General features: G+C 38.3%; 5 protein-coding genes and 1 pseudogene across 5 annotated transcripts in view; 2 read left to right on the top strand and 4 right to left on the bottom strand.

Annotated features, from left to right (window-relative positions):
- The window catches only part of LOC101299967 (protein SUPPRESSOR OF npr1-1, CONSTITUTIVE 1-like), a 4,994-nt gene extending 3,142 nt beyond the window's left edge, over positions 1-1,852 (top strand). Inside the window, exons 3-4 of the mRNA XM_004300794.1 lie at positions 148-423; positions 503-1,852. Of these exons, the coding sequence (XP_004300842.1) occupies positions 148-423; positions 503-1,852 (1,626 nt within the window). The remainder of the gene's footprint in view (positions 1-147; positions 424-502) is intronic.
- Positions 1,853-3,809: 1,957 nt separating this feature from the next.
- On the bottom strand, positions 3,810-7,481 carry LOC101298314. The gene is made up of 2 exons (XM_004298803.1): positions 7,348-7,481; positions 3,810-6,470 (listed from the first exon to the last, which is right to left on the bottom strand). Exon 2 carries the CDS (start codon positions 6,208-6,210, stop codon positions 4,186-4,188), a length of 2,025 nt encoding a protein of 674 aa, XP_004298851.1. The 5' UTR covers positions 6,211-6,470; positions 7,348-7,481; the 3' UTR covers positions 3,810-4,185.
- A 5,213-nt stretch (positions 7,482-12,694) lies between these two features.
- On the bottom strand, positions 12,695-19,074 carry LOC101300256 (GDT1-like protein 1, chloroplastic-like). Its single transcript, XM_004300795.1, has 14 exons — positions 18,887-19,074; positions 18,525-18,606; positions 18,149-18,391; positions 17,851-17,904; positions 17,330-17,391; positions 16,944-17,012; positions 16,469-16,520; positions 16,290-16,361; positions 16,014-16,143; positions 15,037-15,107; positions 14,764-14,811; positions 14,089-14,151; positions 13,181-13,256; positions 12,695-13,008 (listed from the first exon to the last, which is right to left on the bottom strand). Exons 1-14 carry the CDS (start codon positions 19,036-19,038, stop codon positions 12,695-12,697), a joined length of 1,488 nt encoding a protein of 495 aa, XP_004300843.1. The 5' UTR covers positions 19,039-19,074.
- Positions 19,075-19,320: 246 nt separating this feature from the next.
- Positions 19,321-23,518, top strand: LOC101298602 (ubiquinone biosynthesis monooxygenase COQ6-like). The gene is made up of 10 exons (XM_004298804.1): positions 19,321-19,347; positions 19,540-19,654; positions 19,792-19,891; positions 20,248-20,391; positions 20,649-20,707; positions 21,425-21,492; positions 21,569-21,620; positions 21,777-21,944; positions 22,091-22,690; positions 23,155-23,518. Exons 1-10 carry the CDS (start codon positions 19,340-19,342, stop codon positions 23,368-23,370), a joined length of 1,530 nt encoding a protein of 509 aa, XP_004298852.1. The 5' UTR covers positions 19,321-19,339; the 3' UTR covers positions 23,371-23,518.
- A 280-nt stretch (positions 23,519-23,798) lies between these two features.
- On the bottom strand, positions 23,799-24,309 carry LOC101300541 (annotated as a pseudogene).
- A 1,600-nt stretch (positions 24,310-25,909) lies between these two features.
- Positions 25,910-26,885, bottom strand: LOC101298889 (disease resistance response protein 206-like). The gene has a single exon (XM_004298805.1). It carries the CDS (start codon positions 26,670-26,672, stop codon positions 26,097-26,099), a length of 576 nt encoding a protein of 191 aa, XP_004298853.1. The 5' UTR covers positions 26,673-26,885; the 3' UTR covers positions 25,910-26,096.
- Positions 26,886-27,259: the final 374 nt, after the last annotated feature.

Genomic DNA, 27,259 nt, shown 5'->3' on the forward strand with positions numbered 1-27,259 from the left:
TTATTTCAATTCGACAAACCAATATCTGGATAACATGCAGTACATGTTTCTTTTGAATTACCAAGGAACCAAATAATACTGTAAATAATTGCATTTTATTATATAAGTATTTGTTTTGCTAATTCGATTGCATTTTTTTCATACTAGGGAACAAGTACAATTGAAGACATAATTGTAAATATGCCTACAACAGATGAGATACGGCTGAGTCCTAAATGCTTCAAAAATATGAAAAATCTTAAAATCTTTGTAAACGTCAGTGGGCGGTTTGTTGGAAAGGTCAAGCATTACCCGAATCAGTTGCGGTTACTTGATTGGCCTGAATGTCCTCTAGAACATTTGTCCTCCGGTTTTGATATGAAGGAAATGTTGCAGCTTAATATGCCTAACAGCCGCATAAGACGTCTTGGAGGGGTATTCAAGGTATTAATAATATTTTAGCAATTTACGTTATTAAATTCTTTAGACATTACCATTTAATATTTATTCTTTTGTATGACAGAGTATGCAGAATCTTACATCCTTGAAATTGAGCGGATGCAAATTCCTAACACAAATCCCCGACATGTCTGGAAGCCCAAACTTAGAGTTCTTGGATCTAAGTTTATGTTCAAGTTTAGAGGAGGTTCACCCTTCGGTTGGATACCTCGAAAAGCTGGTTAAGCTAAATCTTTTCAGCTGTTGTAACCTCGTGAAGCTGCCTCCAGAAGTCAACTGGAGATCCCTCCAAGAACTTAATCTCAACTTTTGCAGTAAGCTGGAGAGTTTCCCTGAAATTGTGGGAGAGATGAAATGCATGACATCCTTGAGACTACTCAGCACTGGCATCAAAACATTGCCATCATCCATTCGGTATCTAATCAACCTTAAACGGTTGAGTTTAAGTGGCTGTAGAGACCTCACAGATATACCTCGCAGCATTTATGAACTGCAAAAGTTGATGAACTTTGGGTTGGTGGAGTGCCCAAAACTCATAACATTCCCAACTAAGGTGGACTCACATGAATACTGTGATTATATACCAGGATGCAATTCATCTAAAATTGATTTCATGTGGTCCACTTTAGTCTATCTTAATTTATCCGGATGGCCCTTTGTTACTCTTCCCGAACGCATCAAGGAATTGGTCAACTTGTCAACTCTCATTTTGAGACGCTGCACGAGGCTCGTGGAAATTCCCGAGCTTCCACCACTGATTACTTGGTTGGATGCGAGCGATTGCGTGTCGTTGGAAAGAATTTCAAAGCTGTCAAATATTTTGGAGCGTAAAGAACCACAAATGATCCGGTATTTGAACTTGAGTAATTGCTGGAGACTCTGTCAAAATTTATTGGCTGAGATGGCGGCAAGCAAGGAAGATGATGATCTCTTCTCTCGGCTCCTATCTTCTCAGCTATCCGAGTTCTCAATTATATTTCCAGTTCCAAGAAGCAAGATTCTAAAATGGTTCAGCTGTCAAATGAATTTCATGGAGCATCGACGGTTTGAGTTTTGGATTGAAGCACTCCCAAATTTCAAATGGGACAACAACACAGGATTGGCTCTGTGTGTTACTCTTGATCGAGGACTTGTTTCTTACTGGCGGTGGGACTTGCGGATTCACATCAATGAAGCGGAGGTTTTCTGTTCTCAGGAACCTCAGTATGTTGATTCAAGAGAGTCCGATGATGTATGGGTGCGCTACATTCCGTTCACTGAATTGCGGCTAAATACGTATCCCCTGTCACCCTTTATCTGTCGAGTCGCTTTTCTTTCATACTATGCCTCCGGCACCTTTAAAACCTGTGGGGTCCACCTTATAATGCCTCCCAATGAAGACGTTTGTATGAGACTCCTCAGACCCTTTCATTAAGAATGGATGGCCAGGATTTCTCTTGCTTTGTTAGTAGAGATATTTTCGTCAATCACATTTTCTCCCTCAATTTCTCAAATTTTGGTTTACTCGGTCTCTGCTGGCGTTCCTTCTGGGGTGGAAGAGTTTGGTTGATGCCTACAGGTTTCCGCTAGTGAAATTCCATGAGCAAACAGCGAGCTTTGTTTTAGAGCTCATCAATATCTATAAGCAACATATATAAGGAAGCAGTTCTACTGATCAAGCTTCTAGGTTCATGCAAGGCGGAGTAGCTAACCTCAAGAGTCATGATAATGAGGTAAATTCAATTCATCTCTCTCTTTCGAATTGTCACCATCGGAGAGCGCGGCGTCTCAGCCGTCTCGACGACCAGAACCGGTCAGAGAAGAAGGAGGATTTGAGGACCAGAGTAGATATTGGGCGTCGCCGGAGAAGAGCAAATGCGGATCGGATGAGTTGCATGCGTCACAGATGTGTTCTTGTATGTGAAGAACTGGGCTCTTGAGTTGAAATCATAGAGGAGGGATACCGATTTCGAACCTGTGTATGTGTTCAAGACATGGGTGATCATATTTTCAAGACATGGTGAACTAGAGTCTGCCCGACCTCCTCTTCTTTTATATCTTCAACCAGAGAACCAGAGTATAAAGTATATATGAACCCAGTAGTAGTTTGTTTTCTTGGCCTTTCTGTTGTGGCTTACTATAATTTCAGTAATAATGGAATGTTGTCACTTCTCTCCCTCTCTCTCTCTCACTATATATGCAAATAAGGATCCACAACACATGTTCTGGCCTTCTGGGTTGGAAGAACTTGCAAGATATCAGCTTTGGGGTTGGAGAGGGACGAGAGAGAGATGAGAGAGAATATATGAGAAATCAAGACGAGAATTTGGGAAGAGGAAGATAGACGATAAATCACCTGAAAGAATATAAGAGAAATCCTGGCCATCTATTGAGATTGGATGGCCCAGATTAAATTATGAGGAAATATTAGCACAGAATTACGAGGATGCTCATCTGTGTAGAGAACCTCACCAATAAACGTTACTGATGATGATGTTGATGATCGAGTTGATTTTAGGAAGGTATATTACTATTCTGTATTGTGTCTGTGTGTGTATTTGTTGTATGGTTTAAAACTTTCTCATTTTCAGAGATGAGGAGGAAGAGGACTCACATTTGAGTATATTAATTAATGCAGGACGACTGGGAAAAATATTGTCCCAAACACAAGACTGATTGCAAAGAGTTGTTCTATACTGATACACTACAACAGAACCAAGAGCAGTAATTTATACTAGAATTAATTATAAAACACTACCCGAATTATGATGTTATTTTTATTTTCATACATAACTATCAAAAACTTACATATTCATACCATAAGTTTCATTCAGTTAGTATTTTAATACTTTTACCACTAACAACGTCAAATTTTTAGGGCATTTTTATCATTTCAATAAATGTATCGTTTTTTACATTTACTTTAACAAAATAATTTATTTTTCAATTAGAAAGATATCATGAATTGACATAAATGTCCTTAAATATTATCAAATTTTAACGGTGTTAATGATCAGGGTATCAAAATACTAAGGAAATGAAACTTAGAAAAATAATTGTTCCCCATCTTTTTTGACTCGATTCCTCGTCCTGAACTATTAACTACTATTAGTCACGCTCTGCTTAGAGAAACAGTTGCGATGCTTGTGCCAAATTGATGTGAATCATTTGCTATAATACAAAGACAAAAGGGTCTGACAGAGATTGCACATCAAATATCCCCCCATGTACTTTGATAAAAGGCTCTAATATGGAAGTCAGCATCCCAAAAGAAACAATGCACCAGGGTAGAGTTCATCACTGATAGACTAAACTAATTATAAACTGAATAACAATCCATCCAGAAGATAAGTGAAGTGCAAATGCAAGAAGAAGAAATCAAACAGAAATTATGAACGTAAATGATCTCAGAAAAGGCTTTATTTATTGCACCAGAATGTCCGACCTTACAGGTGACATATACCTGTATACACAACACCACTGCTGGACATTTTATAAATATTTACAGGAAAGAACACCAAAGACCAGACTCCAGACGCTAACTATGCCCCTAACCTTGATATACCACCATATTGTTACACTAAGGTCTTTTAGGCACTTGAGGGTTCCCTCCATTAGAACCAATGAATGAGAACTTCCTACCGCTATTTATCAAACCCACTACTTAACTAAACAAGCTAAGAAGCAAAGGACACAAGACAGACTGACTTGCAGAGAAACTCAGCCAATTACTGAGACCGAACCAAATAACACAGTTGAGAGATAGCTTTACATCCAGTTCTTTGGCATCATGTATGGTTTCATTGGCAAAGAAGAATCACTCCCAACGGTGCCTGAGCCACCAGAAAGCAACGCCATCAGACTACCTCCATGAACACGGCCTTCTGGAACAATGACTGAAGGTTGACCGACAGAGCTACCACCGTTCTTCAGACCAGAGCAACTTCCGCTTGCTGTGGTAGCTATGCTCCCATTAGTCATGGCATCATCAACATTCATCTCATCAACTTCTCTCACCAACTTTCCAAATTTAGGTTCTTGAACTATAGTACCCAAGGTAACACCTCCATGGACCCTCTTATCCTGAACCAGACCACTATGGAGTGCACAAAGACCTGTCTTCCCCCTTGCAAATGAGTTACAAGGACCAGCAGCTTCCCGACCATAAACAGACCCCGGATGGCCCCAAGAGCATCTCTTTCCTCCACCATGGGCCTTGCAGAAGTCGGTGCTGCCTTGTGCACTCTTGCCACACCCAGAATACTTACATCTTTTACCTCCACCATGTCGAACACAGTAGTCAGTCCGTCCCCTTGCACTCTTTGTACACTCAGGCATAGCACATCGCTTGCCACCTCCATGTGCCACACAGAAATTGGTACCTCCATGCACACTCTTTGTACAATGCCCACCACCTTGAAATGCACACCTCTTCCCTCCACCATGACCTTTGCAATAAGGTGTGCTCCCTTCAGCTCCTTTGGTGCACCCTGGAGCAGTGCATCGTTTCCCTCCACCATGGGCCTTGCAAAACATGGTGCTCCCTTGTGCCCCTTTTGTGCATCCTATAGCTTGGCATCTGCGACCACCTCCATGTGAGATGCAAAGGCCTGAGAGTCCCTCAGCACTTTTTGTGCAATTTTCTCTTTGACATCTCTTGCCACCACCATGACGAATGCACAATCCTGATTTCCCTCTGGCAGCTCTAGTGCAACCATCATGACTACACCTCCGACCACCACCATGGGCGATACAAAAGTCTGTGCGTCCTTCTGCACTCTTGGTGCACCCCAGGTATTCACAACGCCGACCACCACCATGAGCCTTACAATACACTGTGCGGCCCTCAGCACCCTTGTGGCAGCCAGCTCTCTGACATCTCCTACCACCACCATGAGAAATGCAGCGGCCAGAGGCACCTCTGGCACCCTTCCCACATCCCTCAACCTGGCATGTCTTTGAATTGGAGCTGCGATGGTGTGGCTGTTGTCTTTGTGTGATGGCAGAAGTACATGCTGAGCTAGTTGGTGTGGTCAAAATGCTTGATGAGATGTCCAGAACAGTAGGGATTGAATCAAGCTTCTTTGGAACTGGTTTGAAAAGGAAGTGAGCCCCTGGATTCACAGAAGTCTGGAATGGCTTCGCGGCAGCCCCTGGATTCAGGGAATTCTGGAATGGCTTTGTGGCAACCCCAGACTTCCAGAGGCATGAATTTGATACTTCATCTGCATTTTGGGCCCCAATCACTTGTGGCATCTCCATGCCTGAATGAACAGACGTAGAACTGCGATCCACGGATGTGATTCCAGATTCAGAGAGCACGGTTGAGAGACTCAATTCCAGGTCAACCTTAGGCTGGATATCTAGTGCAGTCAGGACTGAACTAGCAGGTCTCTTCAGGCTAGGTACCTTTTCATTTCCAAGATGGAGCGAAAAGTCCAGTTCAAGATCCATTGAGGACTCCTCATCGGTCTCTTTGGCCGAAGACATTGTAGTGCAAACAGTCGCTGAACTTCCCTTGCTGTCTGAAGAACTTGGGGAATGGCCAATGCCAAGAGAAAGTGAAGAGCCGACATGCTGGTTCAAGGATCCATCAACCACACTCCACTTCCGTTTGGTTCCTTTTGGGCCTGGCATGTAACTCAAAGAAGAACCAGGGGAATTGAGCCGCAAGGTGGTATCAGTGCGAAAGTCACCTCCAGTTCCGCGAATTGGCATAGAGTTTCCCAAGATCTTGAAAACATTTGAGGAGTTATTAGCAGCAAAACCCAGGTTCTGCGACCTACTGTCCATTAAGTAACAGCTACTGGAATAATACTATACACAATGCTAATTAATCAAATTGCAGCGGCTTCTGAGCTAAACAAATCAATCTACAAATCAGGGTTAGATGTCTCTGAAAAAGTACATCCCACCTCCACTAACAAATCCTGATGTATCGCGCCTATCCATCTTAAAGGAGCTTTAACCAGTCTTTCAGTAATCAGTTGGAGCAGTACATGTATCTCAGCAAACCAGATTTCCTTGCAAGATCCTTATGGGATTCGAGCATCCTGTTTCAGAACAAATTGAAATGTTAGACTCAGGGAATTATCATATTATAACATTACATTAAAAGGGAAGAAGATAAAATAAAACCCAACTCATTAGTCAAAAATAACATGAAGTTCAAAACAAATGCTAAATAACCATTTCAAACACACGAAATCCGAAACCTAACAAATCAGCGAAAGAACACATACCCTTCAAACATATACTTATCATCACTTGGGCACACTGAATGATGAATACAAAACTCTAGCCTGGTCAGACCCCAAATATGAAACACAAAGGAAATTCTTTTCACAAACAACATAGTTGCATAAACAATCAAAACAAAGAAACAAGCTGATACAGATAGGATAGATAGTCGAATCAAACCAGCACACACAAATCTCAAACTCAACGCAACTCAACTATCACACAAACCTAATCACAACACAAACACTCAAAAGATTCGAACATGAACAAACACTAAGAAACCAAATCCGAAAACCACACAGAATGCAAATACTCACAAAACAAATCTACACCAAGCAACTCAGATGCGAAAACCGAAAACAAAACACAGAAACTAAAAACAACAGAACACGAGCTATGCTCTGTGCTCTGTTTCAGCTTCAAGATTTCATAGTTCACAACGCTCTTTAAATCTGCAAATTCCAGCTCACATGGACCAAAAAAACAAACAGCTCCTCAATTCCAATCCAAAAAAACAAAACAAAAACTCTTCCTTTTCGATAAAAACAACCCAACCGAGCCAAAAAGCAAAGCTCTTTCCGATCAAACCGAGCTAAACTTGAAGCAAGCAACAGAGAAAGAGCTCAAACACAACATAGACAGAACGAACAAGAGTGATGAAATTGACACGAGAAAAGGTTGGGAAATTACCTCCGGGTTTCGATTGGGGTTTCGGCGGTGGGAGCTAGGGTTTTTAGGAGGCGCCGGCTAGAGAGAGAGAGAGAGAGAGTGGATGAGTCGGCGAGGTAAGAGAGAGAGAGAGAAGAGATGCGGGAATGACGAAGCGAAGAGGAAGAGGGTGTGTGTGTGTGTTAATAAAAGAAAAAGAGTTTGAGAGGCGAGGAGCGCACGTGGAAAAATCAGAGGGTGTCTTTAACCAGGGTTAACTTCACTTTGTCAGACACACACACACACCATTGTTTAATTTCCATTGATTTTCTTTTAGAGGGTGTCTTCACCGGTATGCATCGGTATGCACCGGTATGCAGAGTTTAGAGTTCTCTGTGTATCTCGTGAGGTTAATAAAGTAGCCCATATCCTCGTAAATCATGTTTTGAGCTATAATGAAAGTCAGAGCTGGTTTGTTGTTGCTCCCGAATTTATAAGGGATGCCATTTTGAGTGATTGTAGTCACTAGCTGTTTGAATGAAATCATTACTTTTAAAAAAAAAAAATTTTAATTTTCTTTTAATTTCGTTTCTTTTTTTTACCAAGATCTTCCATTTATGTCGTCACGATTTATGATAATCTTCCATTTATGTCGTGGCCAGGGATATAATCTTCCATTTTAAGTCATTCAATCACATTCATGATCTTTTATTTATGTCTCGTTTCAACAATTTCATGATTTTCCATTTGTAGGTTTTATCCACTTTTTCTTTTAAGTATATTTTCAATTTAAAAGATTACGAGTTCGTGAGATTACGAGATTCAAAATATGAAGTACACATAGAGTACTTAGATTCGGCCGAAAACACGATGTACACGACATTTTTGTTATCTACAATGTCGGTAACTTTTTGGCTTTATTTATCACTTGGTTCGCTGGAGATAACGTTTGTCGTGCAAGTGAACTGCATGTGAAGCGAAAATCCGGAAGAGAATGACAAGGTTAAAGATTAGGAGTACTGCTCCCATGTACACGGCAAGTCTCTCATATACAATGTCGGCATTTTTTGGCTTTATTATTAGTAACTTAACGCATGGATCACAACATGTGTTATGCAAATATATTGCAAGTGAATAACGCCTACACGTACATGATAAGTTTGTTATGTACGATGTCGGTTTTCATTGGCTTTATTAATCATTTGGACACTGAACATAACGTGTGTCGTGAAAATGAATTGCCTGAAAAACATACACTCAAGAAATAATGCTCTCGTTGTTACGTACAATTCAACATTTATTATATTTACTGATCTTTTATTAAGTCATTCATCATAGTATAACGTCAAATGAATCGCATTTGAACTGAAAACCCTAAAAATAATGATAATATTTTAAACTCTATAAGTAAGGACTTAGTTAAGAGTAGTGCTCTAGATACACTGATAAGTCTATTTTACGTATAAATATCTGCATTCTTTGACTTTGTTAAACACTCAAATAAGTGATTGGAACAAGTTTTTGTGGAAAATAATGACAATTTCTAAAATCTTAAGGTAGCAATGCTCATATTTGTCACGTCAAGTATGTCTGGTATCTAACACACTTGTGTACAAAAAAAAAAAAAAAAATTCTACACATTTGTGTTCACACTATCTAACCGTGGTGAGTGTTGAGAGTGATTTACAAGGAGATTAATCGCGGTTAGCCTTAAACCCAAGGTACCGGAGGGGTTGGTCAGATGGGGTTAATGTATCCGTGCAAGTTTAACGCACAGATTCAAACCTAAAAAAAAAATAGATAAAAACAAAAAAAGAGTTTAACGCACCAAGTACATCCCTAACCGCCGCACAAAAGCCAAAGACCGTCTCTTCAGCCCGGTCACGCTCTTTCGCGAGTTTCCATACAACCCTCGCGTGGCGCCACGACATCGAGACCCGGCTTGGTTCCCGCGTCCCGCTCCACCACGTCGACGCCCTCCATGACGTCATAATTATTATTATCATCATCGCCCAGTCTTTTTGATTTTTCTTCGGCAGCGGCTCGTCACCGCTCTTTGTGCTCCCTGGGTGGGCCCCACCTCGTATTGATGATGATAAGACTTTGAAAACCGTGGACCGGGTGAGTGAGGTTTCACAGTTGCCGCGGCGGTTACCCCCGGAAAATGTGCGTCCACCACGCGCTTGGCCAGCGCGTGCAGAATGGGGTGGGGACCAGAGCGACGTCGGTTTTCGGGGGGGGGGGGGGGGGTGGGGGTTGATATTTTACCCGGAAAAAGAGTGGCCGTGGTGGCTGCTGGCGTAATGTTCATATGGGCCCTGTTTTTTTTTTACCCTTTCGTTGTTAAAATCAGATTTTTTAACCGTGTTAGGAAAAGGCAAGAATCTATTCGACCTCGTTGAGCTTTGCACCGCCGGAATACGTCTCTTGTCATAGGTGGTCCGGGAAACTTCAGATTTTTCAACAGAAAAAATGGATACTGTAGTAATGATGTGGAAGCCGAAAGGTAGCTATGTGGATCAATAGACAAGTAAATCCAAGCTGATTAAGAATATCTCACACCTTGACTTCTTTTAAAAAAGAAAAAAATAAATGTCACGATACTTTGCATTAAGCTGATTAAGAATGTCTCGATACTTCGTCACTAAAACTATTTGCAATTCGATAACTTTTAAGAATCACAATCCAAAAAAAAATGATCATGTTCATGCTATAGTTACCGAAATGTAAAACGAACAAGTAGTCTAAAACTATTGTGCTAACAACTTAACAAGACAACAAGGATGTCAACATGTTATTAAAGGAACTATTGAGGAAGATTTGGCACATATAGTTTGAGACACGCACTCATTGAATTTGTGACACGAACTAGAACAAACTCAACACCAAACTTATATAAAATAATTGTGCATGGACTACTCAAATGTGATCTTTAAACCAAATGAGCCAAAAGAGAAAAAAGGCATTGTCCAAGAATGGAATTAGAACTAAAATATATATATATATATATATATATATATATATATATATATATATATAGTAGTTACTATATATCATATTCGATCCCATAGATCCAAAATGCATATATTTTAGGTATAAAAATCGCTGGACGGGGACGAGGTGCTTTGTTGCAGCGAAGAATATGCTTTTCTCATATTCGGCTCTCAGCAAGGTGGCACGTGAGATGCACGAGTCCATCATGCATGTGAACACAGTGAAAGTGAAATCATGAATTTTGACTATATGGTCCCACAAGATCTTCTTGGCTTCAAAAGATCGCTCTCATGATTCAGGAATAGGATTCACAGTCATTTTGGGTTAATCTCATTCGTCTAGTTCATACTTCGTAGAGTTCTGATATGCATGTGTGTCTCTCCTGTACCAATCTCAACTAACTTTGTTCGATCTTCTATCTCGACCAAAACCGGTCATATCTCGCTTTACATGTCAACTTCGATCGAGTTTACATATAAACAAGACATATTTTTAAAACACATGTTAGATATTTAAATTATTACTTACGACTCGATTTTGGCTCTCTCTATAAGTTACGCTAGACGTCCCAAATTGATAGTTATAAAAGAAATTGGTATCGCTTAAACTCTATTTACTTACGGAAGAGTAGCTGTAATATTTTATATATAAATTGTAAAGTACATAGTTTAGAACGAATTTTGGTAAAAGGGTTGTTTAGTTTATGAGATATCATCAGTCCATGCCAACTCGAGAAAAAGTGTGATTCAGGGAACAAAAAGAAGAATTACAATTACATATATGTACAGGGCATACATGGCCAGAAGGAAGTTCGACCATAGAAATGAAAAAGAATGAAAAAGAAACGAATTAAAGAAGGTGGAGCATATGACAGAGAGAAGAGCACAAAAAATGAGAGCCCAGAAGCGTACGGAGTCGAAGTGGAAAGAAATGCTGTGATATGAAAAAAGGAGGGTGGGATTGAGAGCGAGAGGCATGCAAAGAGATGAGTGGGGCTTGTCTGCCTCCACAATCATCCTTTTACGACTATTGATTCTCCAGGAAATGTTCTAGCTCTCAAGCTTCACCAATGGGCTAGGGTTTGCCACGTCCTTTGTCTTTCTGCAACTCCTAGCTCATATACGTGTACTCATTGTCCATCTTCGATTCAACTTCATCAATTCATGCCGTGATGCAAAACTCTATCGTACCATTTAATATTCATAACAGAATAAATCGTTTATGTAAAAAATGAGATAGCTTAACATCTTGATTACAAACATCGAAATACATCATAAGTGATAAACGTACATGCAACAAAAGAATCGTTTACTATCTCAAGGAAACAAATGAAAAACGACTCACGGTAAAAGAACTTCCTTACGGTGCAATTGAAGTTATTAACGATTAGGGTTAGATAAGGTAGAATGTAAGAATGACAAGGTATGAATATCCCTTTTAATTACCAACGTATAGGGTAACTGCTACTGCTTCAACCTGGGAAAATATCAAAGGCGTAAAACTCATAATAATCTAGGGTACGTGATAATCCGATAAAAGATCGAGCTTTTCCCAAAAGCATGCAGACCAGGATGCGACTCACGCGATCTTTAGATTTGACCATTCTATGGTTGCTCCATAATTTTGATACTTATATTCTTCGAGTAGTAGCACACATATTCCAAATGGTTCAAAACCAATCCTTCATTGCATTATTATAGAAGGGAATACCACAAGTCAAAAAAGCTGAAAAGAAGCAATATGCATAGAACATGCATTGTGATCGATTAGATAGGTAGATTGAGGGAATGTTAGTCCCATTGCAGGACCAAATTCATTCCTATTTTCTACTGTAGTGCAAGCAATATCAAGTTTAATGTTCTAGCTAGGCCTTGTGCCAAAACGATGAACGAGTAGTCAAATCTGAAATATTCTGTCTCCCAACACAAAAGGTTGGTCGGCGTTTGCACCATTTATCGTTATGTATGTATGTAGAGCAGACTTTTCGCACGCATATATGTTTCGTATGTGTGTAGAGCTAGCGGACTTTTCGCACGCATATATGTTACGTATGTGTGTAGAGCTAGCAGACTTTTCGTACGCATATAGGGTGTGCATGAAGGCTAGTAACATGCTAAGTGAACCACGCAACAAAACCAATCTTTGGTGTATGGTTATTCATGACTCGGGAGAACGAAAACGGAAGAAGTAGAACGGACTAAACTCTTTGAAACTTGTGAAGATGCCATATAATCCTGAATTGTGAATCAAAAACTCGAAGAAGTAAATCAAAGGCTAAATCACTGAGTTTATATTAATCCTGCAATGAGGTACATCTTCATGTGTTGCAATGAAACCAAATTCCAAATTAATCAGACTTATTAGAAAAACTCTAACGCTTATATATCTCTCTCTCTTAACAAGGGATGACGACAGACGACACAGGCACTAAATTGAAGGGAGGATCCCAAGCATAAGAGAATGACACAGAAGCAAAGCCGGGCAAGGGCTTCCCCATGTTGATGATGCACTTGTCACCATGCTTCGTTAGTTTCTTTGGATCAACCGGAGACGATGACTGAAATCCTTGGCAGCTCACCGTTATCAGCGATTGAGTACATTGGCAGTTGTTTTTCACAACCACGTTCCATTCCGGTTTGCCGGCAACCACGGCTCCACTCCGGCTGGTACCGATCTCAATGTTGCCCAAAACACATTTGTCACAAAACCCTAAACCAAAACGAAGAGTTCCGATCAATATTATGGTATACAAATATGTGTATGTATGTTCTCTTTTCAATAACATATATGGTACGGTAACTACGTGATCTTACTGTGAGTTACGCCATTTTGAATACAACTATACATATGTTACTCGGGCAAAGTATGAACGAATGTTTACCTTTGCTAGTTAGACTGAAGAGGACAATCAAAGCAAGCGACTTAGCAATGGTGGCCATTCTTGAGGTGATTTTAACCTAGTCGTTGAATCGTTTGTGGTTTTATAGTCGTATTTATATTCTGCGTAATGGAGGCAGTAAATTCATTTTTCTTAGTCTTTCGTTTAGATTTAACGTAATTATGGTGGTGTATTTACCAGACCAGAAACATGCAGAATGTAATTATGTTCGAAGGATTCTTACAAAAAACTATCGTATTAAGTGGATGATTAAGGTAATCAGGTCATTAAGATAATTAATCGCTTTGATTCCTGGACTAAACAACGGATTCTACGAACTTGAAATGGCTACAGTTAAATAATCTATGAACTCATTATGCCATTAACATGTATTCATGTAAACCATGTTTTGCATTTCAAAAGAAAACTATACAAAATTAATTAGAAAATTGAGTAAAAAAATCCTAGCTACATACTAATTTTACTATGAATTGAAGGGTGTTTTCCTTAAACATCAGAATCTATAAAAATCAGACAGTAAACGTGGCTTCAATCATTTTCAATTCCATGCCCTGTGAGGCTATGAAATCTCCAAATAGTATGGTAGGTTTCGTGTAATCACGGAATATTTGGTAAATATTTGAGAATTGACAATGAAAAGAAGCAGATAATGTTTACATTGCTGATTTACAGAGCACAAATCATGAAGAAACCAAAAGAATCAAACGCTGTGCATCAGCTCATCAAGTAGGGCAAGTATGACGATCATTACAAATTTACAATCAACAAAATTCTGACTTCGATCATAGCAGTTCTCAAATTTACAAATTCACAGCAATGCCACTACTTGTTACCGATGGATTAGAAAGACTGTGGGAACCTTTTAGCCGTTTATTTATAACTCAACTTACTATCTCTACCACTGTTACAGCAGCAAAGACGAGAAAAAGAACACCTCCGACGTAGGCAATAGTCTGCATAAGGAAACAGAAGAGATTTAAGAATGAGAGTTCCTTAGAGTGCAAGTTAGTTACTTCCAAAGAAAAAGCAGTTGGGATCAAAATTCATATTAACGAGTAAACAAGAAAATTCCTTTTTACCAATTCAAACTAAAGGCATGCGTGTGTGTGTGTTCTTTTTTCGTCTAAAAACACTGTTTATAGTAGATGCCTTTAATTTGATCCATCCATGCTACTCACACATACCATTTTGTTGAAATTACTCCCTCACTACACTATGTTTTCCACCACATATAGAATAGACAGAAGTCGATAAAAATCTGACCAAGTTGTGTCCAAAGAACTTTGTAGTTAAATAGAATGAGGAAAATTCTGAACTTAGGACATCTGTTTATCACATTCTCTACTTTAGTGTAAGCAATATGAAGTTCTAATGTATTACAGTTGTTCCAAACCAATTCCACACTTGTCAAATCCAAAAGACAAGATAATAATGTTATCTTCATTGAACAAAGTGGGTTCTGTACCACGAAAAATAAAAAAAATTGGTTGAAATTTTGTGTCTGCATGCCATAAAGCATTTCCTCACTAGAGTGGTAAATGAGCGAAATGGGTAAGAGTATATACCTTCTCTGATAAGAATGTGCCGAGTATAGAGCCTCCCAGCACTGCAAGCTGCACACAAAAAAAAATTAGAAAAAAAAAAAAAAAGAAACATTTTAAACTAGATTTCAGAGTGCAAACAATAAAGGGGAGAGCTAATCCAAGTTGATTACATATTATAAGTTGAACACCACGTGGAATTTTACTTTGAACAAAGACTTTACAATTAGAATGCAATTTTTTAGTCATTCTAGTACAGCTTAGATCATATGCTTGCAAACAATGAAAGAAACTTGCCAAAGTTGCAACACCGTGACCAGCTAATGCTCCTCCAATGACTCCAAGGGGTGAAGAAGCAGCAGCAAGTGCTGCATATGTAGCAAAACGGTTTTCTTATTTAGTTAAACATAAAGAATAAGGTATGCATAATGCATCAATAGCTGGACTCTATGAATTTGGCTATATATAATCTCAGAGGTAGACATCTAACCATATAATATTTCGAAGCAGTGTAATACTGTTAAATAAACCAGAAGAAACAAGTAATAGAATCAGAAACACATCAGCCCATTGCAGATAAACTCACTTTCGCTTTCCTCCAAGAAATTACTCGGGTTTTCTACATCCATTTTACAAAGTGCAATGACTTGATTTCTTGTATTCTTCCTATTGGAATTTGGGCAACAAATTGAAAGGTTTATCATTCTTAACGCAGAGTGCTAGGTCCATTGTTCTAAATCCACATAAGCGCTTAACCATATCGCAAAAATGAAAAGGACAATACAGGTTTTATCATCCATTATGAGTAGAATTGCCTCCAAGCATTGAAATATATAACCCAAGTTTGAGTGGGATGAGATGATAGATAGACTAAAACAACAGAATAAGAATTAAGAAACCTATAACATATACAATTTGAGATATTCCCTTCATTTCCTTAAACCTATTCATGCTCATTTTAGGAAATGAACTTTGAATTTCATCCTCTTATCTACAACTTGACTTTAACAATTTGCAGTAAGTTAAATTTTGCTAGTTTGTTGGTTAACACAATGAAAAATGTCATTCAAGACAGAAAACTCAATATGCCAAGTTGCCGACTCAGTTTTTGTTATCAACATCCTATTACCTTCTACAGGCTAAAAAAAGTAAATGTAAACCATCTCCAGCCTTTCAAAATACAGCATGAAGAATTATTTCTTAAACTATAAAGTTGCTTCGAATCCAAGTAGAAATCAAGTTGGATAGTATATAATCTTGATGTTGCTACTCACCTATTGTAGAAAAAAATGATTTGTCTCCCCATTCAGCAACAAAAACTAAAGCAAAAGTGCTAATGACTGTGCTAGCAGCAGCTAGTATTCCAGCACCATTCCCTGTAAACTCTGAAACAGCTAGCTCTGCCTGATTCAGAATGCATATGTGATAGTTAGATAACTCTTACAAAGAAAATTTTCTGTAGAAGGACAAGAAGATAGATTTATTTTTTAAAACAATCAGTCTTGAAATATGCGTGGCAGGTTGTGTCTGAAGAAAGCATGCAACATTACCTCCCTCTGTTCATCTTCTGCTTTACCATCACTTGAGGCGGCATCTCGCAAGGTTGAAACCCCAAAATAAACCTAAATATAACCAAGATTGGTGGTTATTCCTGAAAGTTTACTGTTGATGGTTTTGCCATCGGAGGGTAATGGATGTTTCCAAGTAAAAAATTGTTAATAATAGTTACCAAAAGTAAAGCTGCAGCAATATCATCAATGGGTAAATCAGTGTCGCCAAACCTGTGGTAAAAGACCATATACATAAGAAATCATAAGTATGATGTACAAAATGGGTAGAAAGATCTAACTGCTGTTTGACATAGCCTCAGAGACCCAAGCTTTGTATGGACAATGGCAACATAGGTTTAAGAAAAAGGAACACAAGCATAAATGTATGGATATCATTGGATAATTGCCTGCCAAAATATTTCAACCAAGCATATACATCTCTCATCTGTTCAACTTGTTTTGATTATAAGAAAAGATAAATGATGTTCTGTAGCTAAGGTATAATGTAAAAAAAATTGAACATTGTTGGTACACAAACACTTAACAGCATGTTCACAAAAAAGTCGAACAACAGATAACCAGATTACTCAACTTAATAAATTTATTTAGCACAGCAGGATATCCCCGATCCTTAGAGACAGAAATCTCAAGTACCTGAATGGTAGGATTTCATCAACGTAGTGAAAAGTTCTCCCAAGACCAACAGATATGACGGTCATTGCCCTGTAAGATAATAGTTCTAAGATTTAAGGAAAGGGTGCAACTGCAAAATCAATAGTATTGGTCTTTCAGGATAATGTAAATCACTTTTGAAGTATGTGTAGTTTGTTTGGGTTATAATGGCCCTACAAACTTCATAACCAGAATATTGTTTGGCCCAAAACATGATTGTGACATTGACGATTTTGAGTTATCTTAGCTCTATTAACTAAATGAAACATATATAGATACTGTTTAGTTATCAGGGGAAAAAAGACAACAAAATAGTAGTAATCATTCACAAAAACAATTGTTTCACCATGCACAAACAGATAACATACGCAAGTGCACTAAAAGTCCCAGCAAAAACAACAGCAGCAGAATTCCTAGCTGCTAAAAGTGCCTGCAGAAAACAGAGAAGCCAAGATTATGAGTGGTTAAAGCATTCTAAATGCTTGAAGCCTTATCATATACTTATGTATCAAATATGAGAATTATGTGGAACTAGCTTGCTCTTAAGTCAATTCCTCTTTACTGCTACCCTTTTCACAGGACCAGGACAAAATACCTTCAAGTCAATTGACATACAATTGGCATATAAATAAAGATGAAGCAACTTCTTATGGGTACATATTCAGTTTGGTCAGGTAGAGATGTAGTATTGCAGACAAAGAGTTTCCCTTGATAAACAGTTGCCAGAACTCATGGTAAACTGACATATGCAGTTCGAAAACAGACTTTGTACTTAGATGAACATAGACAAAGCACATATGCATAATCCTCCTGTTCACCCATCAGTATAAACTATTTACAGAACTTTGGTAATTTAGTACAATTGGAGAATGGATAGTTTTAGTCTTACCGCAATAAAGAAGGTCTTGTCCCCTAGTTCTGAGAAAAAAATCAGCAAGAAGGCCTGAAACAGGAAGGAACACAATCATATAATTATTTGTCAGAGGTGCATGTTGCATAATTGTTAGACAGTGTGTGATAGATAAAAGAAAATGTTCATCCTAGGAATTATCATTAACTAAAAGGTTAACGTTCCCCAGAGTAATACATGCTCTCTATTTCAAGACTGATTTGTTAACTAGATATCAGGCTTCACTTACAACAACAAAAATTCCAGGTTACAGAAGTTAGAGGGAGATTTTCCTAACTGAAGCAAAACCTGTGCTTATATCGCCAAGGTCCTCCAGAAACGGAACTGACTGCAACACACTAGCAAGATCAGGAAGAGCAAGTGCCGGCTCTGAGCCTTGGAGCGTAAGAAACCCAAATAGCAGCATAGCCTTCCACAAATGAGTGGACATAGGTGCTTCATCTAAAGCAACAGAATCATCCACGGTACCCGTTGGTCCTCTGATCACCCTGCATCTCTTGGAATTACCCTCGCGGAGCTCCTGAGTCAAAATTAACAATCCTAATTAATGAATGTCGCATACAATCCGTAAAGTTCACTAAAATTTATGCTTGAAAGAAACACAGAAAAGTTGTCAGTTCTTTTGAACTTCTAAATAAGATTAAGATCATTACAATGCCATCCAAATTATCAGAAGCTTGTAAAATGCGACCGAACCATTCATCACATTTGTTTGCAAACCTCATACTTGAATACCTGAAACACAAGAATCCTTCTTTCAGTCCCCATTTCATATGCTTCTTTCTAACCCCTTCTCCAAAATTTTCCATAATAACTACATATAATTCAATCCTTGTTGCATATATTAGTCAGAACCAAACTCACAACTTAATCATTTCCCAAAATCACAAACAAATGCAAAGTGACCATAGTTACTTGGCTAGCACATCACCATTTCCTAAAATCCAACAACATCAACAAGCTCATCAATCTTCTTAGACCAAAAATGAGATGGGGACTTCATCAAAAGTCTCACCTTGATGAAACAATACATGGGTTTTGAAGATATTGCTTCTTAGACCGAACCTTGAATGACTGCAAATAGCAAGAAGAACACAATGGCTTATTGGGTGGCTTAAACGGTGAATGTGCACCCAAAACGCTCTCTGAGAGCGTCAGGCTTCTCATTTTGTCACCCTATCTCTCAAAGCTTTGGCCTTTTTGAGGTTTTGGAGCTCTGGAAATTATAAAGACTGAAACTTTTTGATAGATTCATAGATAAGCAATAAGAGGAGGGAAGCTCACCCCTTACCATTTCATCTACTTCCCCAAAATTACATCTTTACCTCTCTATTTCCCCCAAATTCCAAACCCACCCCAAAACGACATGTCGTTGTTCTATTGATCAATATACTTGGCTCTCTCCTCTCCACCGTCTCAATTGAAAAGCCTGAAGACCCTGAACCCAGTGAGCTCCAGCGATTCCAAAATGAACAGGTAAAACGCGGCGTTTCAATTGAGGCTAGGGCACAAATTTGGTCTAAAGTTTACACCTTTTCTGTTTGTTCTTGCTTATTTGATATTGGGTTATGCAAATTGAAGCTCTGTTTTTTCAGTGATTGAATAGAAAATTGAAGTTTACATTCATACATTGTGGTTTGTTCTGATGCGAGTGTTTGGTTGTTATAGCTTGATCAGAAGAAAGCTCGTCGAAAATGGATACAGATTGAAAGTTCCACACAAGGGTTTCTGTACTGGTGCAGCTGCTAGAGTTTCCAGCTCCAATGGTGCCCCACCAAGCAATGTACACCCTTTGTTTATTTCTCTTATAAAATGTGTAGCTTGTGTTTTTGGCTGTCGATTTTTCGTTTCATTAGTAACTTGCATGAATTGTAACATTGTTTCATGGTTGGGGATTTGATGATACTTGTTAAAATGCAGGATCATGTGGGGCAGCAGAAATCTTCAGATAGAGGCGAACCGTATGACGTTGCTATTGTTGGAGGTGGCATGGTTGGGATGGCCTTCGCTTGTTCTTTGGGTAGGTACTCATTTCTGTATGTTGGTTGGTTTTCGAGTGTTGTATAGGTTACTGTGTTAGATATGGTGGAGAAGTTGTTTCGCTTATGTAGTTGTATTTATGAGGGATATCATCTTACGACTTCTTGAAATATGAAAATTTTGGCCTCTGCATGTTCTAACTTAAATTAGAAAACTTCGAAGCTTTGGAGGCTTGTATTTTGTTACTTTTCTGACTTGCAACAGCTAGATTTGTGCTTACGTTTTCTACTGAACATGTGATCAGTTACTTTTGTTGCACAGTTTGGTATCCGTGGATTTCTAATGTGACACTAATTATTATTTTCTATATATGGTCTTATTCCTGTGTCCTTTTAGCAAGAATGCCGATGACAAAGCACTTGAAAGTTGCCATCATTGATAGCAATCCTGCATTATCTAGCGGACTCTCAATCAAGAAAGAAGACCCCCCTGATGCAAGGGTCAGTACAGTAACACCTGCAACTATATCTCTCTTCAAAGGTATTTAAATTTCAGTGTGGTTTTTCGCTTTTTTCTGTGACATCATTTCCTCATCTTCATCCACCAGACATCATGTTAAAAAACTCAATTATATACTGTGCAAATCTAGTTAGCCTGTATTCCCCCATTCTATAGGATGTTAGCTACATCCTTATCTATTTTTATTTCACAATGCCATAAGGGTTAGATACATGTTACGTAAAGAGAACAAATGGTGCATATGTTTTGAACTTGCTATAACGACAGATATATTACAGATATTGGCGCTTGGAAATATGTTGAACAGCATCGACATGCATATTTTGATCAAATGCAGGTAACATACTTTCTGTTTTACAAATTTAAGGTGTAACTAGATTGATTGAAATTCATTCGTTTTGTCCATCGACTTGCTTAATGTGCTGAAATCTGGATAATGGTCCATTCTTTATTTACAGAAGACTTATGATCTCAATCAGTTGTCTGCCAAGTAATTCATGTTTATCCTGTTCATTTACGTATATCTAGTTGTGAGGATTGAAGTATCTATAGTTGTACCCACATAATCTTCAATCTTGGACATGCATGTTGTAGTCACTGTACAAATTGCCAATATGTTATAATGGACTACAAATAGTGATAGAGTGATTGATCGGACTAGTGCATTCTGAGAAGGTGGAATGATAGAAGTTGATCTTTATTGTCAGATAGTCTGTCAGTAATCATTATGGATGTTATAGAGAAGATAATGGGGAATTGAAAGTCAAATAATTTTGAGTAATTTGCAAGAGAACCATTAAGATGCACCCACTCTCTCTGACAAGTAAAATAGTACTCCTAATCATAAGAATTTCCCTAGAGAAAGGGGAATGTAAAGTATTTCATATCATGCATAAGTAGTTCTTATCATGCATGTTTCGTACTTCTTCTGGAAATGAAGACTAGTTCTCACAGCATGTTCTTTGTCCCATAGACATGGTAGTTTTCAGTTTAATTGATGATATCTCAAAGTTAACTGTACTGAACTTACTTATTCTTTCATGATATTTTCTAGGTTTGGGACTATACTGGCTTAGGATATACGAGATACGATGCAAGAGATGTACATAAAGAATATCTGGGGTAAGAAGTAGAGAAATTTTATTTTTGTTATTTATCTATACTAGGAGGATACATGCTGATATTGACCTCTGATCAGGTGTGTAGTGGAGAATAAAGTGCTGCAGAGTTCTCTTTTGTCATGCATGCAGGTATAACATAGCCATATGTTTAATTACTTTACTTTGTTACAAGCGAAACACGTAATCATCAGTGTGGTACCTTGTTTCTGATTTATGGTTTGATTTTCATTTCTTGCATTCAAGTCTTGAAACTTTGCACAGCTATACTTATTGATGCTTTAACAGGATACAGATTTCCAGAAGACTATTTACCCTTCCATATTGTCCTCAATGGCTTTAAATCCAAGCATTCTATCTATGGGGGTGAAAAGCACATCATCTGGGTTGAATGAGCGAGGAAATTTAGCAAAACTGGATCTAAGTGATGGCAATAGTCTATATGCAAAGTTGGTGGTAAGTTAAATACATTTGAAAGAGTTCTACTCCCCTTTAAATAGATAATAGGATCAACTAAAATGTCTGTTATGAACTTAGGATGAAGTTGCATATCTTATCCTTAAGTTATAAGTTGGGATCAAATTGCATATTGCTTATTGCAGGTTGGAGCTGATGGGTCCAAGTCACGTGTTAGGGAGTTAGCAGGATTCAAAACGACTGGTTGGAAATACTCACAGAATGCAATCATTTGCACTGTAGAGCATACTGCAGAAAATCGAAGTGCATGGCAAAGATTCCTACCTACCGGACCAATTGCACTTTTGCCCATTGGTGATAATTTCAGTAACATTGTTTGGACTATGAACCCACAAGAAGCAACTGACCGTAAATTAATGGTCGAGGATGATTTTGTGAAAAACGTAAATTATGCTCTTGATTATGGATTTGGCCCTCATCCTAAGTCGAGCAACTTTGGAAGTGGAGGAATATTTTCTTGGTTTAAGACAGACACAACTATTTCTGCTAATGAGTGCTTCAAAGTTCCACTGAAAGTGGTGAAGTTGGCATCTGAAAGAATGGTGTTTCCCTTGTCTTTGATGCATGCCAATAACTATGCGTCAAAGCATGTGGTTCTAATTGGCGATGCAGCACACACTGTTCACCCTTTGGCTGGGCAAGGAGTTAATCTGGGTTTTGGTGATGCATTTGCTCTTTCAAGAATAATTTCTGAGGGCATTGCAGTGGGAACAGATATTGCTGAGGTGGGTGGTTTTTTGCTTTTTCTTGTGTTAAGATATTAAATCTACTTTTGGTCATTGGAAGTTTATGATATTCGAGGCCAGTTCACTTGTATATCTTGTGATTTTGTGAAAGTTGGTTTACCTAGGAGACATGGATGTCTATTTAGTAGTCTTTGGAATCATTAACAAAAGTCAAGGGTTTAACTATTAAACGTATGAAAGAAAATTACAGTATGAAGCCATATATAAATGAATCATAATCATATCTGTTTATCATAATTACAATCAAGGTCTTATTCAAGTATTGCTTGACCATAGCTGCATTCTGAGTTAGAAAATATCTGTTGTTTCCTTTAGTGATATGCAGTAGGAAATGACATATCAGTGGTAAGTGGATTCCATTTTTTGTACAGAAAATCAGGTTTACATTCCTCATCATTATTTCATGGGATTCATTTGATAGAAGTAGTTCTAATCTTATGCAGGTCAATTTGTTAAAGAGATATGAAGCAGAGAGGAAAACGGCTAATGTTACAATGATGGCAATCCTAGATGGTTTCCAAAGGGCTTACTCAGTTGATTTTGGACCTTTAAATGTTCTACGTGCTGCTGCATTCCACGGAGCACAGTACATTCCACCTCTTAAAAGGAGTATAATCTCATATGCATCAGGGGACCAGAGATTGCCAATATTCTCTTGAGACTACTGTAAATATTTTGAGGTATTTTCCTTATCTCATCTTGTAAAAGAACAACTGACCTGTTTTAGTTTTTTCAGAACAAAAGAAAAACTGACCTGTTTTGGCATTGAAAATAAACAATAAGTTTCACCGACTTGTTTTAATTCCACTAGCTTGTGTATGTGTTGTTATCGGGCATCCTGAATTTTTGAATTATTCAAGATAGGCTCAGTTTGAAGTGAAACCTAACTGAACTACTGAAGTAACTTGATGTGATTTACGAACCAAGTATCATAGTTTGAGTTTTGTACATGTACTTGAGGAGGAATTTCAGGAACTAAAAATCAAGGTTGCCGGGTTCGTTTTGAAGTAGAATAACTTGAAACAATAACCACAAACAATTTGGTTGAAGTAGAATAACTTGAAACCGTTTACCAGCCTACCAACACTCAATACAGATTAAAATCAATGCGAAGCCGGAAGTACACTTTCCCTGAAATGTATTACTCATCAAAGTTGCTATCCCTCGAGCTATGAAGAAATCACCAGTACCTTCAATCACTGAAATGTCCCTGGCCTTGCCCATCAAATGATCAACACCACAAAAGTTGAAGCTTCCTCCAGTGTTTTTGGTGTTGTTGAACACGAAGGAGAAGCCAAGCCAACTTAGCCAAGCAGCGAATATCTCTCTCTTGCCATAGAAAGAGAAGCTTTGTGCACGATGAAGTGTGGCTGAATGCACATTGTTGTCCAAGTTAATGGGGTCATCGAAGGTGAGAATGCCACCCAAATGGTTTTCTCTTGCCACTTTGCCAGTATGGTTCTGTTCGCATGTTCTCCATCGTACAAAACCTCATTGCCGTAAAACACCATCCTTCTCTTGCCGGTCGCTGTGGCCGCGGAGCCAGATATGAGGAGGAAGAAGAGGGAAAGCGCCAAAATTGGTGTTGCACTAGCCATGTCTAGAAGGGTATGCAATAACAAGTTTAATCTTTGACAAGTTGGGAGTCTAGATGGTGTAAATAAATCCAGACTGGAGAAAGGTTTCTGAGACAATTTGCATGCTTCCGTTAATGTTTTTAAAGTAATTAGCTTGGCTTGCACAGTACTCTTAAAGATTAAAACCAAATGGGAAAGGAATTTGTTCTCTTGTTCTTGGAACGTGGCCACTGGCTGTATTGTCTTGCATGCTCATATCACTTCGTTTGTACGACTAACATACTCATTGGGGTCACCCAGCAAAATTTATAGGACTTCTCTTCCTGATTAATCAAGAAAAATGTCTTCAACAAATCTTGTATAATAGAAGTTCTAGTTTCTAATTATGAGTGGCATAAATATCTTGCCATTGGTTTGGTTCTTCACATCAGCACAATAATGTGATCCTCGACTACTATAGTAAATTTACCAATACTATTTGGCAAGACCGCAAGACGAACTTTTAGTTTCAAGAGGAAAGGGAAGTTGATCAAGTGGGGGAATTGATCTTCTATTATAACATCGTTTTAGGAAGTTGAATGAGCTTTAATATACACACTCACCGACTCACATACTCACAGATTTGCCTTGTTTGTTAATCCACTATAGTTTAGGCAGACTGTCTTTGTGTAGTTGGTAACCTGCCAAAAAATGAGACATCATCATGCTATTACAAGACTAATTAGGAGGCACCTCCTAATCAATTCAAGGAGTACAACATTCGAGGCATTAGTTATAATTCAGACATAACTAATTTGTAATAAACAAAAATACGTTTTTCTTTCGCTTTCTAAGTGTATAAATGATTTCTAAGTATATAAATGAGATCGATAGAAAGAGTAGAAAGTAGGAAATGTACACAAGGGGAGTAAAGCATATAAACTAAAGCAAAACCTTCTCATTACGTTTGCTAGCTAAATTAACACAATGTAACAAAGAGTGGAGCCACCACCAAATAGATCGATAAAGATTTATGATTGACACATTGAATATCGATTTTTCTGTTCATTTTTTCTTTTCTACCTACTCATGCCTGTATATAGTATAACGTAAGAAATCTAACATATTGACCCATGCACTCAATTCCCCACAACAGGAAAAAAAGAAAAGTAGGGCCTTATAAGTTTATAACCACCCCCAACATGCAAGCCGTACTAATAGACACCGTGGACTCGTTAGTTACTCACCTTTCACTCAGACATCGACACTCAAACCACTTTCACCAGTTTAACTAAACTTCTAATCGAATCGAAGTTGACACCCAACAGAATATCACATACGAGTTATGTCATGGATTCATAGTCTCTTTGTGCCAAATCATTTATGTGTAATGGGAGTTTGCTAATTATTAAGCTAAATGGTCTCATGTGTTTAACATCATGTGAGAAATTTCAACAAATTTTCAGTTTAGTTGATCCAACACATGCAACAATTTGAGAATCACTCTATGTTGCGAATTCAAATATTGAAAATCCACATCCTTACATCACATTGTATAATATAATGAACAAATTAAACTAGCTCACATCTGTTTTTTGTTTCAATCGAAATCTCATTAGACAATCAAAACAGGAAAATATTACAATAAAAATGCTGATAACCCAATAAACTAGATTGCCGGGTTGATGGGCCAAAATGAAAGACCAAACTCAGCTTTTTTTAGCTGCATAAAACTCGACTAAAAAGTTAAACAAATGGAAAACAATGCCATGGACTCAAAACCTAGCAACAACAAATACTTAGTGATCGTGCTGGTCACAATGTATTCTTTACCAACACTCGTACAATTTAATGTCAACTTTGAGACGGAAATAGACTTCACCCTCAAATGCATCAGTCATCAAGGTAGCAATCCCTCTAGTCATGAAGAAGTCACCAGTTCCACCAATAACCGAAATGTCTCTGGTCTTGTTCATCAATGGATCAGCACCAGCAAAGTTGATGCTCCCTCTGTGTTGGGTTGAGTTGAACACGAAGGAGAACCCGAGCCATGCAGTGAATATATCTTTCTTGTCGTACAAGTAAAAGCCTTGAGCACGACCAACCGGGGTTGAGTGCAAATTGTTGTCCAAAGTGATTGGATCGTCGAACACAACCATATTCCCAAAATGATTTTTCCCTGTCAATATGGTCTTGTTGCCCCAAGCGGGTGCACCCACAATTGCTGCTGTGGCATTCTTGGAGTTTCTACCATTGTAGATGATATCGTGGAAATAGAAAACGAGGCGTTTGCAAGGGAGAGGACGGCGAGGGTGAGGCCTGGATTTGAGGGTAGGGGAAGCTGTTAAGGTTCCAAAGAGAAGGAAGAAGAGGAAGAGAATGGGAGCTAAACTTTTTGACTCCATTGCTGTAGTCCTAGTATAAAGAACCGGAAGTGTGCTGTGAGTAATGAAGGGGTTGTGACCATGTCACCCCATTATATAGGACTAAAAAGAGATTGGAGAATGTTAAACTAGGGTGCCTAGTGTTGGCAAAAGCTTGGCTTGAAAGACATTCTAGGTGGACTGCTCAGATTGTGGACTAGTTCATTTTATTAGCTTCTAGTCTAAGATTAACTTAATCATTGGTGCATGACTTGAGTTCTGGGGACCAAGTAGTGGAGGCTTGGGAATGAATCAAAAAATTAACAACAAGTTTACAAAGAAAATCCAGAGAACTATTCGATCAGCATTATTAGTTTTTCCTATAAATATTTTTGCAAACTATCAATTCTGATCACAGGCTCAGATTTGAGTGTACGTGATGAAGATATAATTTAACAGTGAAGAGATAGTGAACTGTGATGTAAACTTCAGAAGACGATAAGATGTCTAGTAAGATTTGCTTGCTCCATATATATATCGAGGGTGAAACAACAACTCCATGCCAACTACTCAATCACCACCAGCCATCGATCAATGATTCCATTATGAAGTTTTAGAGTCTGTTCGCC

The sequence above is a fragment of the Fragaria vesca genome, linkage group LG5 (genome assembly GCF_000184155.1).
Source record: "Fragaria vesca subsp. vesca linkage group LG5, FraVesHawaii_1.0, whole genome shotgun sequence".
Lineage (NCBI taxonomy): Eukaryota > Viridiplantae > Streptophyta > Magnoliopsida > Rosales > Rosaceae > Fragaria > Fragaria vesca.